General features: G+C 37.9%; 1 protein-coding gene across 6 annotated transcripts in view; it reads right to left on the bottom strand.

Moving 5' to 3' along the window:
* The window catches only part of ATRX (ATRX chromatin remodeler), a 236,528-nt gene extending 224,532 nt beyond the window's left edge, over nt 1-11,996 (bottom strand). For all 6 annotated transcript variants that reach the window (XM_060088120.1, XM_060088116.1, XM_060088118.1 and 3 more), the window contains exon 1: nt 11,767-11,996. Coding sequence is in view for 5 of the 6 variants with exons in the window: in XM_060088116.1 (XP_059944099.1) it covers nt 11,767-11,786 (20 nt within the window). In the remaining variant the exon portion in view is untranslated. The remainder of the gene's footprint in view (nt 1-11,766) is intronic.
* Between the last annotated feature and the right edge of the window lie 784 nt (nt 11,997-12,780).

The following is a 12,780-nucleotide window of genomic DNA, read 5'->3' as shown; positions in this document are numbered from 1 at the left end:
AACCCACCAGACCTAACAAATGAAGAGGTAATAGGCAGTCTATCTGAAAAAGAATTCAGAATAATGATGGAAAAGATGATCCAAAATCTTGGAAATAGAATAGACAAAATGCAAGAAACAGTTAACAAGGACCTAGAAGAACTAAAGACGAATCAAGCATCGATTAAAAACACAATAAATGAAATAAAAAATACTCTAGATGGGATCAATAGCAGAATAACTGAGGCAGAAGAACGGATAAGTGAGGTGGAAGATAAAATAGTGGAAATAACTGCTGCACAGCAAAATAAAGAAAAAAGAATGAAAAGAACAGAGGACAGTCTCAGAGACCTCTGGGACAACATTAAACGCACCAACATTCGAATTATAGGGGTTCCAGAAGAAGAAGAGAAAAAGAAAGGGACTGAGAAAATATTTGAAGAGATTATAGTTGAAAACTTCCCTAATATGGGAAAGGAAATAGTTAATCAAGTCCAGGAGGCACAGAGAGTCCCATACAGAATAAATCCAAGGAGAAATACACCAAGACACATATTAATCAAACTGTCAAAAATTAAACACAAAGAAATCATATTAAAAGCAGCAAGGCAAAAACAACAAATAACACACAAGGGAATCCCCATCAGGATAACAGCTGATCTCTCAGCAGAAACTCTACAAGCCAGAAGGGAGTGGCAGGACATACTTAAAGTGATGAAGGAGAAAAACCTGCAACCAAGATTACTCTACCCAGCAAGGATCTCATTCAGATTTGATGGAGAAATTAAAACGTTTACAGACAAGCAAAAGCTGAGAGAGTTCAGCACCACCAAACCAGCTTTACAACAAATGCTAAAGGAACTTCTCTAGGCAAGAAACACAACAGAAGGAAAAGAACTACAATAACGAACCCAAAACAATTAAGAAAATGGGAATAGGAACATACATATCAATAATTACCTTAAATGTAAATGGACTAAATGCTCCCACCAAAAGACACAGAGTGGCTGAATGGATACAAAAACAAGACCCATATATATGCTGTCTACAAGAGACCCACTTCAGACCTAAAGACACATACAGATTGAAAGTAAGGGGATGGAAAAAGATATTCCATGCAAATGGAAATCAAAAGAAAGCTGGAGTAGCAATTCTTATATCAGACAAAATAGACTTTAAAATAAAGACTACTAGAAGAGACAGAGAAGGACACTACATAATGATCAAGGGATCAACCCAAGAAGAAGATATAACAATTGTAAATATTTATGCACCAAACATAGGAGCACCTCAATACATAAGGGAAATATTAACAGCCATAAAAGGAGAAATCGACAGTAACACAATCATAGTAGGGGACTTTAACACCCCACTTTCACCAATGGACAGGTCATCCAAAATGAAAATAAATAAGGAAACACAAGCTTTAAATGATACATTAAACAAGATGGACTTAATTGATATTTATAGGACATTCCATCCAAAAACAACAGAATACACATTTTTCTCAAGTGCTCATGGAACATTCTCCAGGATAGATCATATCTTGGGTCACAAATCAAGCCTTGGTAAATTTAAGAAAATTGAAATTGTATCAAGTATCTTTTCCGACCACAATGCTATGAGACCAGATATCAATTACAGGAAAAGAGCTGTAAAACATACAAACACATGGAGGCTAAACAATACACTACTTAATAACGAAGTGATCACTGAAGAAATCAAAGAGGAAATTAAAAAATACCTAGAAACAAATGACAATGGAGACACGACGACCCAAAACCTATGGGATGCAGCAAAAGCAGTTCTAAGAGGGAAGTTTATGGCAATACAATCCCACCTTAAGAAACAGGAAATATCTCGAATAAACAACCTAACCTTGCACCTAAAGCAATTAGAGAAAGAAGAACAAAAACATCCCAAAGTTAGCAGAAGGAAAGAAATCATAAAAATCAGATCAGAAATAAATGAAAAAGAAATGAAGGAAACGATAGCAAAGATCAATAAAACTAAAAGCTGGTTCTTTGAGAAGATAAACAAAATTGATAAACCATTAGCCAGACTCATCAAGAAAAAAAGGGAGAAGACTCAAATCAATAGAATTAGAAATGAAAAAGGAGAAGTAACAACTGACACTGCAGAAATACAAAAGATTATGAGAGATTACTATAAGCAACTCTATGCCAATAAAATGGACAACCTGGAAGAAATGGACAAATTCTTAGAAATGCACAACCTGCCAAGACTGAATCAGGAAGAAATAGAAAATATGAACAGACCAATCACAAGCACTGAAATTGAAACTGTGATTAAAAATCTTCCAACAAACAAAAGCCCAGGACCAGATGGCTTCACAGGCGAATTCTATCAAGCATTTAGAGAAGAGCTAACACCTATCCTTCTCAAACTCTTCCAAAATATAGCAGAGGGAGGAACACTCCCAAACTCATTCTACGAGGCCACCATCACCTTGATACCAAAACCAGACAAGGATGTCACAAAGAAAGAAAACTACAGGCCAATATCACTGATGAACATAGATGCAAAAATCCTCAACAAAATACTAGCAAACAGAATTCAACAGCACATTAAAAGGATCATACACCATGATCAAGTGGGGTTTATTCCAGGAATGCAAGGATTCTTCAATATACGCAAATCAATCAATGTGATACACCATATTAACAAACTGAAGGAGAAAAACCATATGATCATCTCAATAGATGCAGAGAAAGCTTTTGACAAAATTCAACACCCATTTATGATAAAAACCCTGCAGAAAGTAGGCATAGAGGGAACTTTCCTCAACATAATAAAGGCCATATATGACAAACCCACAGCCAGCATCGTCCTCAATGGTGAAAAACTGAAACCATTTCCACTAAGATCAGGAACAAGACAAGGTTGCCCACTCTCACCACTCTTATTCAACATAGTTTTGGAAGTTTTAGCCACAGCAATCAGAGAAGAAAAGGAAATAAAAGGAATCCAAATGGGAAAAGAAGAAGTAAAGCTGTCACTGTTTGCAGATGACATGATACTATACATAGAGAATCCTAAAGATGCTACCAGAAAACTACTAGAGCTAATCAATGAATTTGGTAAAGTTGCAGGATACAAAATTAATGCACAGAAATCTCTGGCATTCCTATATACTAATGATGAAAAATCTGAAAGTGAAATCAAGGAAACACTCCCATTTACCATTGCAACAAAAAGAATAAAATATCTAGGAATAAACCTACCTAAGGAGACAAAAGACCTGTATGCAGAAAATTATAAGACACTGATGAAAGAAATTAAAGATGATACAAATAGATGGAGAGATGTACCATGTTCTTGGATTGGAAGAATCAACATTGTGAAAATGACTCTACTACCCAAAGCAATCTACAGATTCAATGCAATACCCATCAAACTACCAATGGCATTTTTCACAGACCTAGAACAAAAAAATTCACAATTTGTATGGAAACACAAAAGACCCCGAATAGCCAAAGCAATCTTGAGAACGAAAAACGGAGCTGGAGGAATCAGGCTCCCTGACTTCAGACTATACTACAAAGCTACAGTAATCAAGACAGTGTGGTACTGGCACAAGAACAGAAAGATAGATCAATGGAACAGGATAGAAAGCCCAGAGATAAACCCACGGACATATGGTCACCTTATCTTTGATAAAGGAGGCAGGAATGTACAGTGGAGAAAGGACAGTCTCTTCAATAAGTGGTGCTGGGAAAACTGGACAGGGACATGTAAAAGTATGAGATTAGATCACTCCCTAACACCATACACAAAAATTAGCTCAAAATGGATTAAAGACCTAAATGTAAGGCCAGACACTATCAAACTCCTAGAGGAAAACATAGGCAGAACACTCTATGACATAAATCACAGCAAGATCCTTTTCGACCCACCTCCTAGAGAAATGGAAATAAAGACAAAAATAAACACATGGGACCTAATGAAACTTCAAAGCTTTTGCACAGCAAAGGAAACCATAAACAAGACCAAAAGACAACCCTCAGAATGGGAGAAAATATTTGCAAATGAAGCAACTGACAAAGGATTAATCTCCATAATTTATAAGCAGCTCATGCAGCTCAATAGCAAAAAAACAAAGAACCCAATCCAAAAATGGGCAGAAGACCTAAATAGACATTTCTCCACAGAAGATATACAGACAGCCAACAAACACATGAAAGGATGCTCAACATCTTTACTCATTAGAGAAATGCAAATCAAAACTACAATGAGATATCATCTCACACCAGTCAGAATGGCCATCATCAAAAAATCTAGAAACAATAAATGCTGGAGAGGGTGTGGAAAAAGGGAACACTCTTGCACTGCTGGTGGGAATGTGAATTGGTACAGCCACTATGGAGAACGGTATGGAGGTTCCTTAAAAAACTACAAATAGAACTACCATATGACCCAGCAATCCCACTACTGGGCATATACCCTGAGAAAACCATAATTCAAAAAGAGACATGTACCAAAATGTTCATAGCAGCCCTATTTACAATAGCCCGGAGATGGAAACAACCTAAGTGTCCATCATCGGATGAATGGATAAAGAAGATGTGGCACATATATACAATGGAATATTACTCAGCCATAAAAAGAAATGAAATTGAGCTATTTGTAATGAGGTGGATGGACCTAGAGTCTGTCATACAGAGTGAAGTAAGTCAGAAAGAGAAAGACAAATACTGTATGCTGACACATATATATGGAATTTAAGAAAAAAATGTCATCAAGAACATAGGGGTAAGACAGGAATAAAGACACAGACCTACTAGAGCATGGACTTGAGGATATGGGGAGGGGGAAGGGTAAGCTGTGACAAAGTGAAAGAGCGGCATGGACATATATACACTACCAAACGTAAGGTAGATAGCTAGTGGGAAGCAGCCGCATAGCACAGGGAGATTAGCTCGGTTCTTTGTGACCGCCTGGAGGGGTGGGATAGGGAGGGTGGGAGGGAGACGCAAAAGGGAGGGGATATGGGAACATATGTATATGTATGACTGATTAAATTTGTAAAATAAAAAAAAATATATTAAAAAATAAAAAAAATAAAAAAAAATAAAAAAGGAAACAGTGCTTGGCACACCACAAAAAAAAAAAAAAAAAAAAAGAAATACACAAGTACAACAATAAATATGGCATGTTACCTTGAAAAAGACCTGAAGTTTGCTTATGGAAGTGGGCATCAGAAGGGTTGCAGCTCATGAATTACTGTGAGGTAATGGAAGGAGGGTTATCTGAAATCGGATGGAAAATTGTAACAATAGATGTGGATGGGTGTGGCTCATAACACAAGGGGTGAACTGAGGTAGGTGGTTGATATCTGAGGTATGTGCCTATATATGCGTGTATTTTAATGTAACTCAGTTCAGCTGGATGCAGTTTCCTGCATTCACCCAGGGCAGACTTTCTATAAAGGGCCAGATAGTAAATATTTTAGGCTCTGTGGGCCATTAGGTCTCTGTTGCAACTATTCAACTCTGAGACTGTGCTACAAAAGCAGCCACAGGACAAAGTAAACAAATGGGCTTGGGTGTGTTCAAACTTTATTTACAAAAATAGGGCACTGTTTGGTGGCCATAGTTTGCTGAGCCCTGAACTTGCAGACAAAATCCTAAATAACTAAATGCAAACTTTGTGTTATGCTCAAATTGTCCCCCGATACATCAATCTTGTTGGAACAAATTCACTTTCAAAACAAGTGTTATAGCAGAACTAAGTTTAGAATGCTATCAAGTAAACCAAAAAATAACTGATATAATTCAAAGAAGCAAAATAAATCCAGTATTACTCAAAAATAAACTATTTTTGCTTTTGGATTTTATAAATCAAATGTCACCCAAAAGTCAACTGACAAATGACCAAAATAAAGACAACTAATGGTACATTTTGAACACTCATAGTCATTCAAAATCTGTGCATTAAATTCTACACAATTTTCAAGGAAAATGGGTTACGCTTTTGATAGCTCTTCTGAATTAAAATTATCGGGCTCAGTCACAAGGGCACATGTGGCTTTTACAAGATCATCAAGCAATCAAAGTTAACATATGAACTGCACTGTAAGATAAATAAGTTCTGAAGATACGCTGTACAGCATACAGCATGGTGACTATAGTTAACAGTACTGTATTATATCCTTGAAAGTTGCTAGAGAGTAGATCTTAAATGTTCTCTCCACAACAATAACAAAAAGGTAATTATTGTGACAGTCATTTCAAAATATATACACATATCAAATCATCACATTGTACACCTTAAACTTACACAATACTATGTCAATTATATCTCAATAAAGCTGGGAAAAATACTAATTGCACATGGTTATACAATATTTGCCTAGGAACTGAGTTAAAAACTCTAAGTTGACCTCCTTTCAATTAGAAAACACTAATATATACAACATTTCTTTGCTCAAGCTGCTATAACTCACATCTGAAATCCTCCCCCAGCCTCCTTTGTTAAAAGTAGATGCATCCTCCAAGGGTCACATCCAAATGCTACCTCTCTATAAAGCCTTCCCTGGACGCAATCAGAAATGTCTTCCTACTCTAAACTCCCACAGCAAGTCACTTTTTACCCAACATAGCATGTAGCACTTTATATCCTGCTTCATATTTATTTGTGAACATGTCTTATTTCCTATGCTGTGTGGAAAATAAGACTAATCTTTAGCCATACTAATCCCTCTGCTGGACTGCCCTTTTTCACAGCCAACCCTTAACTGCTAACTTACCTTCAAGACCCAATACAGATACCATCTCCTCTGCAAAACTTTCCTAAACATCCCCCAAATTAGGCTTTCATTCATTCTGATCCCTAGCACAACCAATATACCTCCATTTTAGCACTGCTTATTTACTTACTATTTCCCTCCTTAGATTAAGAATGCTTTAAGGAGGCAGGAATTTTGTCTTTTACCCTTTGCATACGCTAGTACAGTGTCTGGCACCTAGTTGGTACTCAAGTATTTGATCAACTAATAAAGCATTCCTCCAAAATATTGAGTATAGGGTATATACACATGAACACCACTACCATACCAATAAATTTCTTAAACAAATATTTTATGTAACAGTTCACAAGAAAGCTGGACTACTGATACCAAGAATGGCTACTTCAAGCCAAAACTCAGAGACAAAGTCTCAGAGACAGGATCTGAAAACAGTGGCTAGAGAGCAAAATTCACAGAACCTTTTCCCAGGGCAAAAGTCACAATCAGCTAGAATATAGGTCTTTTCAGAAGTATCATCTCCAATCATAAAAGAACAGAAATACACTGGATATAGTAATCTTTCAAAACAGAACATATCCTGAGCCACAGTAATTATTAACGAACTTCCAAGCAAAGTTTTTCCGTTCTAATAAATGTTTGTGTATATGATAGTATATGAGATTATATTAGCAACAAAACACCTGTATCCTAACCATGTAAGCTTCAAGGCAAAAAAGATATGCATACATTGAATAAAGAAACTTTCCCTCATCACTTCTTCTCCCTACCCCCAAAAAGGCAAACAAAGTCAAAAAAGTGATCGACACTAACATAACCAGGATTATGTTTTTAATAACTTTGTAGAATATCTAGTACAAGTTCATTCTGTAAATGACAAAGCAGAGGCCTAAAAAGTTGAATGATTTGTCCACAACAATCAGTCGAGCAACAGAGCTGTAAGTAGAAAACCCAGGTTTGGCTCCGAGTTAAGCATTCATTCCTCTACAACCAGCAGTTCTCAAACTTCTAGTCTCAGGACCTCTTTACACTCCTAAAACACTTAAAAATTAACAAAGACCCCAAAGAGCTTTTAGTTTATTGTCTCTTAAGAACCGCTGTTATAACCATGTTATCTCCTCCAGAACTGCAGGCATTATCAGTATCTTTTAAACTTACTCCTATTTTACAGATGAAGAGCTATGGAGATTAATCATCCTGCATGTCAGCTATCAAGCCAGTAAGACAAGCATTAGGATACATGTACAGAGAGATCCTACTTAGACACTCCTTTTACTGCCCTGCTATATTCAACATTCCTAAAGGAAGAGCTATACATCATTTTCCAATGGCTTAACCCATTTTAACAGCTTCTGCCAATGTCCAAGAGAACATTCAAGCTCTGGAGGAAAAAGACTTCATGTAAACCCAAGAATTGCCTGTATTCTGTCGCCCAATCCGTAAATTTATTCAGATTTCAAAAGTGAAATAGGCACATAAATACACACAATTTCTTACAGAAAAAATTATTTCACACACCTAAATCTATATACAAATACCTTTAAGTACTACATTTATCTTATCTCTAGAAATACAATATAAAAGTGAAGGCTCATGGTTAATTATACCAAGGGTTGCCAATAATGAGAACTGGCCTGATCACAATTAAAATCACAGATGTCTTTCTTTTCATCCCCACCAATAACATAACGAAACAGCTGGCATTTGAATATTTTCAAAACCCTTTGTAAAATTTGCATGTACTCCGCTGCCACAGGCCTGGCTTAATACTTTCTACACAGTGGGAATGCACATATTTCACAGATAACATTTTTCAAAAATAGATTAGTATGCAACTGATTGTGAACTACCACAATAACAGACACTTTCTAAGACATTTTCCCAACATCTCTCAAGTAGGATCACTTCTACCTTTTAAAATTTAAGACCAATACTGGTTATATTGCTTTCAGCTTTTCAAGTAATCAATTGCCATAAGGATTAGAATGACAAGTTCCATCAAATCTCCAAGATCTTTATATAAAAATAAATGAAAGTTTATCTGTCAATCAGAGGCTGATCTTTCAGGCCAAAAAACTGAAGAAATAATCTTATTTAAAACAAAACAAATAACAAAAAACTATTTAAAAACAATAACAAAACCTTTGAAAACTGAGCCACTGATTTTTCAGTGTATATTTGTCCCTCAGTATCTGAGGGGAGTTGGTTCCAGGACCCACCACAGATACCAAAATCTGAAGATGCTCAAGTCCCATAGTCAGCCCTCCATATCCACAGTTCCGCATCCTCGGATTCAACCAACCACAGATTGAAATCCTCGGTACTGAGTGGAAGAACACAGAGCCAACTGTATGATTTAGCCAAATCATCAATTTATTTTCCTCCCTCTTGCCTTTTGGCTATTTTTTTTTACCACAGAATCCTAGGAATGTTCTTTTTTTATAAATGTAAGTAAAGATTAGAAACTAATCTTTGCTCCTATTTTTAAGTGCTGGACAGAAGATCTGGTAAAGAAAAAATCTGGAACGATTGTGTAAAATAAATGACAATTCATAGAATTCTTCATACTATTTCTGCCTCACATTAGAAGAGAATCAAGAGTGATTTGGTATTGTGGGTTCAACTCTCTCAAGCATTACCTGTCAGATTATCCTTTAACTACAATTATGGCTTGAGATGAATGACACTTCAGACTGAGACGGTTCTTCTGAACACCCACTTGGAGCACTTTCATAGTAAATAATCAGCATCACACTTTTTAAAATTAATTCTTTACATTTATACATGTGTTCTTTGCAAGGGGGTTTTCACATAGCTTAAGATTCTCCTGGAATTAAATGCTTCAGTTATCTTACTATCTCATATGAACATAAAAGACAAAATATTATAAACACCTACAAACTCAAAAGACCTACAACAAATGACAATAGTAGCTAACATGAACTTCTTCCATTGTAATACTTGGGCTAAATTAAAATGGTCATAATCACATTATATCTGGCAGCTCAAGGAGGTATTAATGCCTGTGGTTAAGAACATAAGCTCTGGAGTCAAGACTAGGTTCAATTCCAGCTCCACCAATTACAAACTATATAACTTTGATCAAGTTCTTTGATCTCTCTATGCCTCAGTTTCCTCCTGTAAAAAGGGGAACACCAAGTACCTACCCATAGGGTTGTTCTGAGAATTAATCACGATTACACAGGTAAAGGTCAACAGTAAGCACTCAATTTTAGTTATGATTATTACTCTTACCACTAAGATCAACAAAAAGTCAAGGCCCATAAGGAAAACTGACCCTGGCATAAAATGAATAATTCTATTCAGAAAGTCTATACATAATTAATTTGCTCAGCCTAAAGAAAGGGAGAAAATCCAAGTTCAAGCTATGATTTTAGAGGCAGACTTTGTGAGATTTAGTAAAATCTAGAGGTCATATTTAACTGTAAGTTACACCCTTCATGTACAGGAACATGGACACCTGATAATAACTAACCAACAAGTTGTACTGGGTACCTCTTATGTGCCCAATACCCCTTACGTAAAGGCTTACTGCACTTTGACCAATTAACACAAATTCAAAAACCAAGGCCACAATCCTTACACAACTAGAGATCTATAATCTAAGAACTAAAGTGCATTATTTTTCCTCAAAGGAAGGAAAACGTCTTCCATCTACTGCTTGTTAATGCAGAAAAATAGGCACAGTAAATATCATAGGTTTATTCCCAAATTCTATATACTAGGTAAAGTGCTCTAAAAACATATATACCTATATACTATTAAGATGATGTATATATATATGTGTATATATATACATATATATACACACATATATATATACACACACATATATATACACCATCCTAATAGTTACTCAAAAGCATATTCTGCCAACTACGAATGCAATTCTGATCTATGATCCCTGTAATTTTACTTTGCCACTAGGCGCCAAGGATACATCTCAGAACAGAAAAATTACTTAATTCACAAGGGATGAAAAGTCAAATGTCAAACTGTCTGAAAAACAAGCCAGTCACCTGTGTAAAAGTGGTATACATTTCATATTAACAACCCATTATTTTTAGACACTATCAAGAGGCAAATCAGAAGCACAAGAGAAAAGCAGCCTCAACCTAATATAAACGTGCTTGATTGGTAAGAAGTGGCCTGCCAGGCACTGCTTCCTTGCAGTAGATCTTACTTCCCATCAACCCATGTTAACGTGCTCCCCACCCCTCTTGGAATATATAAATAAATAAACAAAAATAAGGTCTAATTACTTTTGCTCAAAATTTGCCCGTAAAGTGGAGAAACATCTAAGGACTGCCTTACCACCCATTAAAGCTGGACTACACAAAATGTAGTACACTGGGGTCCTCTGGAAGCAAAGCCCTGCGTTAGTATCCCTTTGCCTAGAGGTAAATCCAAGGATACCCCTCAGGGTCCGGGGTAGAGAAGGAATACTGGCAAGACCCACCCGTTCACCCCACAAAATGGGCTTGTCCCCAGGGGCTGCAGAAAAAAAAATAAAAGTCCGCAAGGCCGGGTTACTTCCCGTCTTCAGCAGTCCAAACGCCACTAAGTCGTCCCAGGATCTCACATCCTCCCGACCGCCCCTCCCCCTCTTCCCACCCCTCACCCCCCCGCCCCTTCTTCCCCTAGCAGTCTCTAGGCCCAAAGATTAGGAAGAAAGACCGGGATACCAAAAACCGCCTCCCACTTCAGGGTCTCAATTCCACAAGCACCAAAGAATAAACAGAGGAGGCCAACTAAGCTCCGCGGTTCAGGGAGGCTGGAGAAAGCGCCCGACACGCCAGGCCGCGCCCCCCCACCCCCACCCCGGATTGGAGCCTACCGCCGAAACCCCGAAACCCTCCTCACCTAAGGAGAAAACGATGCCTCTTTCCGCTCAGCAAAACACATGCCTAACCCACCAAGCCAAAGCTTTCCCAAACACCCGGCTCAGAAGGCGCGTAGGCCGAAACCACTAGGATCCGTGAGACGGGGTCGTGTTTTACCTCATGGGCTCAGCAGTCATGTTTTCGCTTCAACGCCTCGTCGGCTTCAGCGACCGTAGGGCGCCACTCTGCGCTCCCCGGTGCCCAGTTACGACAGAAATGCACTGGACTCTTAGTCGTCACTACAGCTGGCGCTGGATCCTCCCCACAGCTCAAAGGCCGCCACCGCTGCCACCTCCGCAGGAGCCGCGGAAACAAAGCGACGCCGCCGCCGCCGCCATTTTGTTGGGCCGAGGCTCAGGCAGCAGAATTGGCGCGTCCTCCCTCTTCCTCTTTCCATCATCCATTGGCTGCCTTCTCCGCAGCGCAGATGCCTATTGGGTACAGAAATTCACCTTCTTTGGGGGCCTGTTGCTAAGGCGGTCTACGTCATTTGATCCCCTCCACCTTTTCATAGGGGGTCCAATTCAGTCCCATTGACCTGAAAGTGCTAGTGACGTATTTTGACTTTATTCTGAAAATGCTTTTTAATCCGTCCTCTTTTCTTTGACATATTGACAAAACAAGGACAGCAATTTACATTTATTGAGAGTTTACTATATACCCAGCACTATACTAATCCTTTATCCAGATTGTCTCAGGTAATCCTTATACCCTTTGAGTCAGACAGCCGCTTGTTACCTACATTTTCTAGACGAGGAAACCAAAACACAAAGTCCCACAGTAGTGGAGCCAAGATTCCGATCAGACACCACACTCTTAACCACTAATCTATGTGGCCATCCTATACATTTTCTTTCCTATGTTCCAGGTTATCAAGTTCTTTACTTTCCTTGATGATTTATATATAATATTAATCATTCCAGCATGCTTACATATATATATATATATATATTTATATATTTATATATTATAAATATAAAACATAAGACCAACTTGAGATCTGCACACAACTTTTTCAGTATTGAATAAATTGCAGCTTGGAACACACACGTGGACCATTTCCCCAGTCTGATGTGATGTTTGGCTCACAAACTAACCAATCTAGGTCTATTTCCACCTCGTTACAGAGGT

Source organism: Mesoplodon densirostris, chromosome X (genome assembly GCF_025265405.1).
Source record: "Mesoplodon densirostris isolate mMesDen1 chromosome X, mMesDen1 primary haplotype, whole genome shotgun sequence".
Lineage (NCBI taxonomy): Eukaryota > Metazoa > Chordata > Mammalia > Artiodactyla > Ziphiidae > Mesoplodon > Mesoplodon densirostris.
This window is presented reverse-complemented; position numbering and strand designations above follow the sequence as displayed.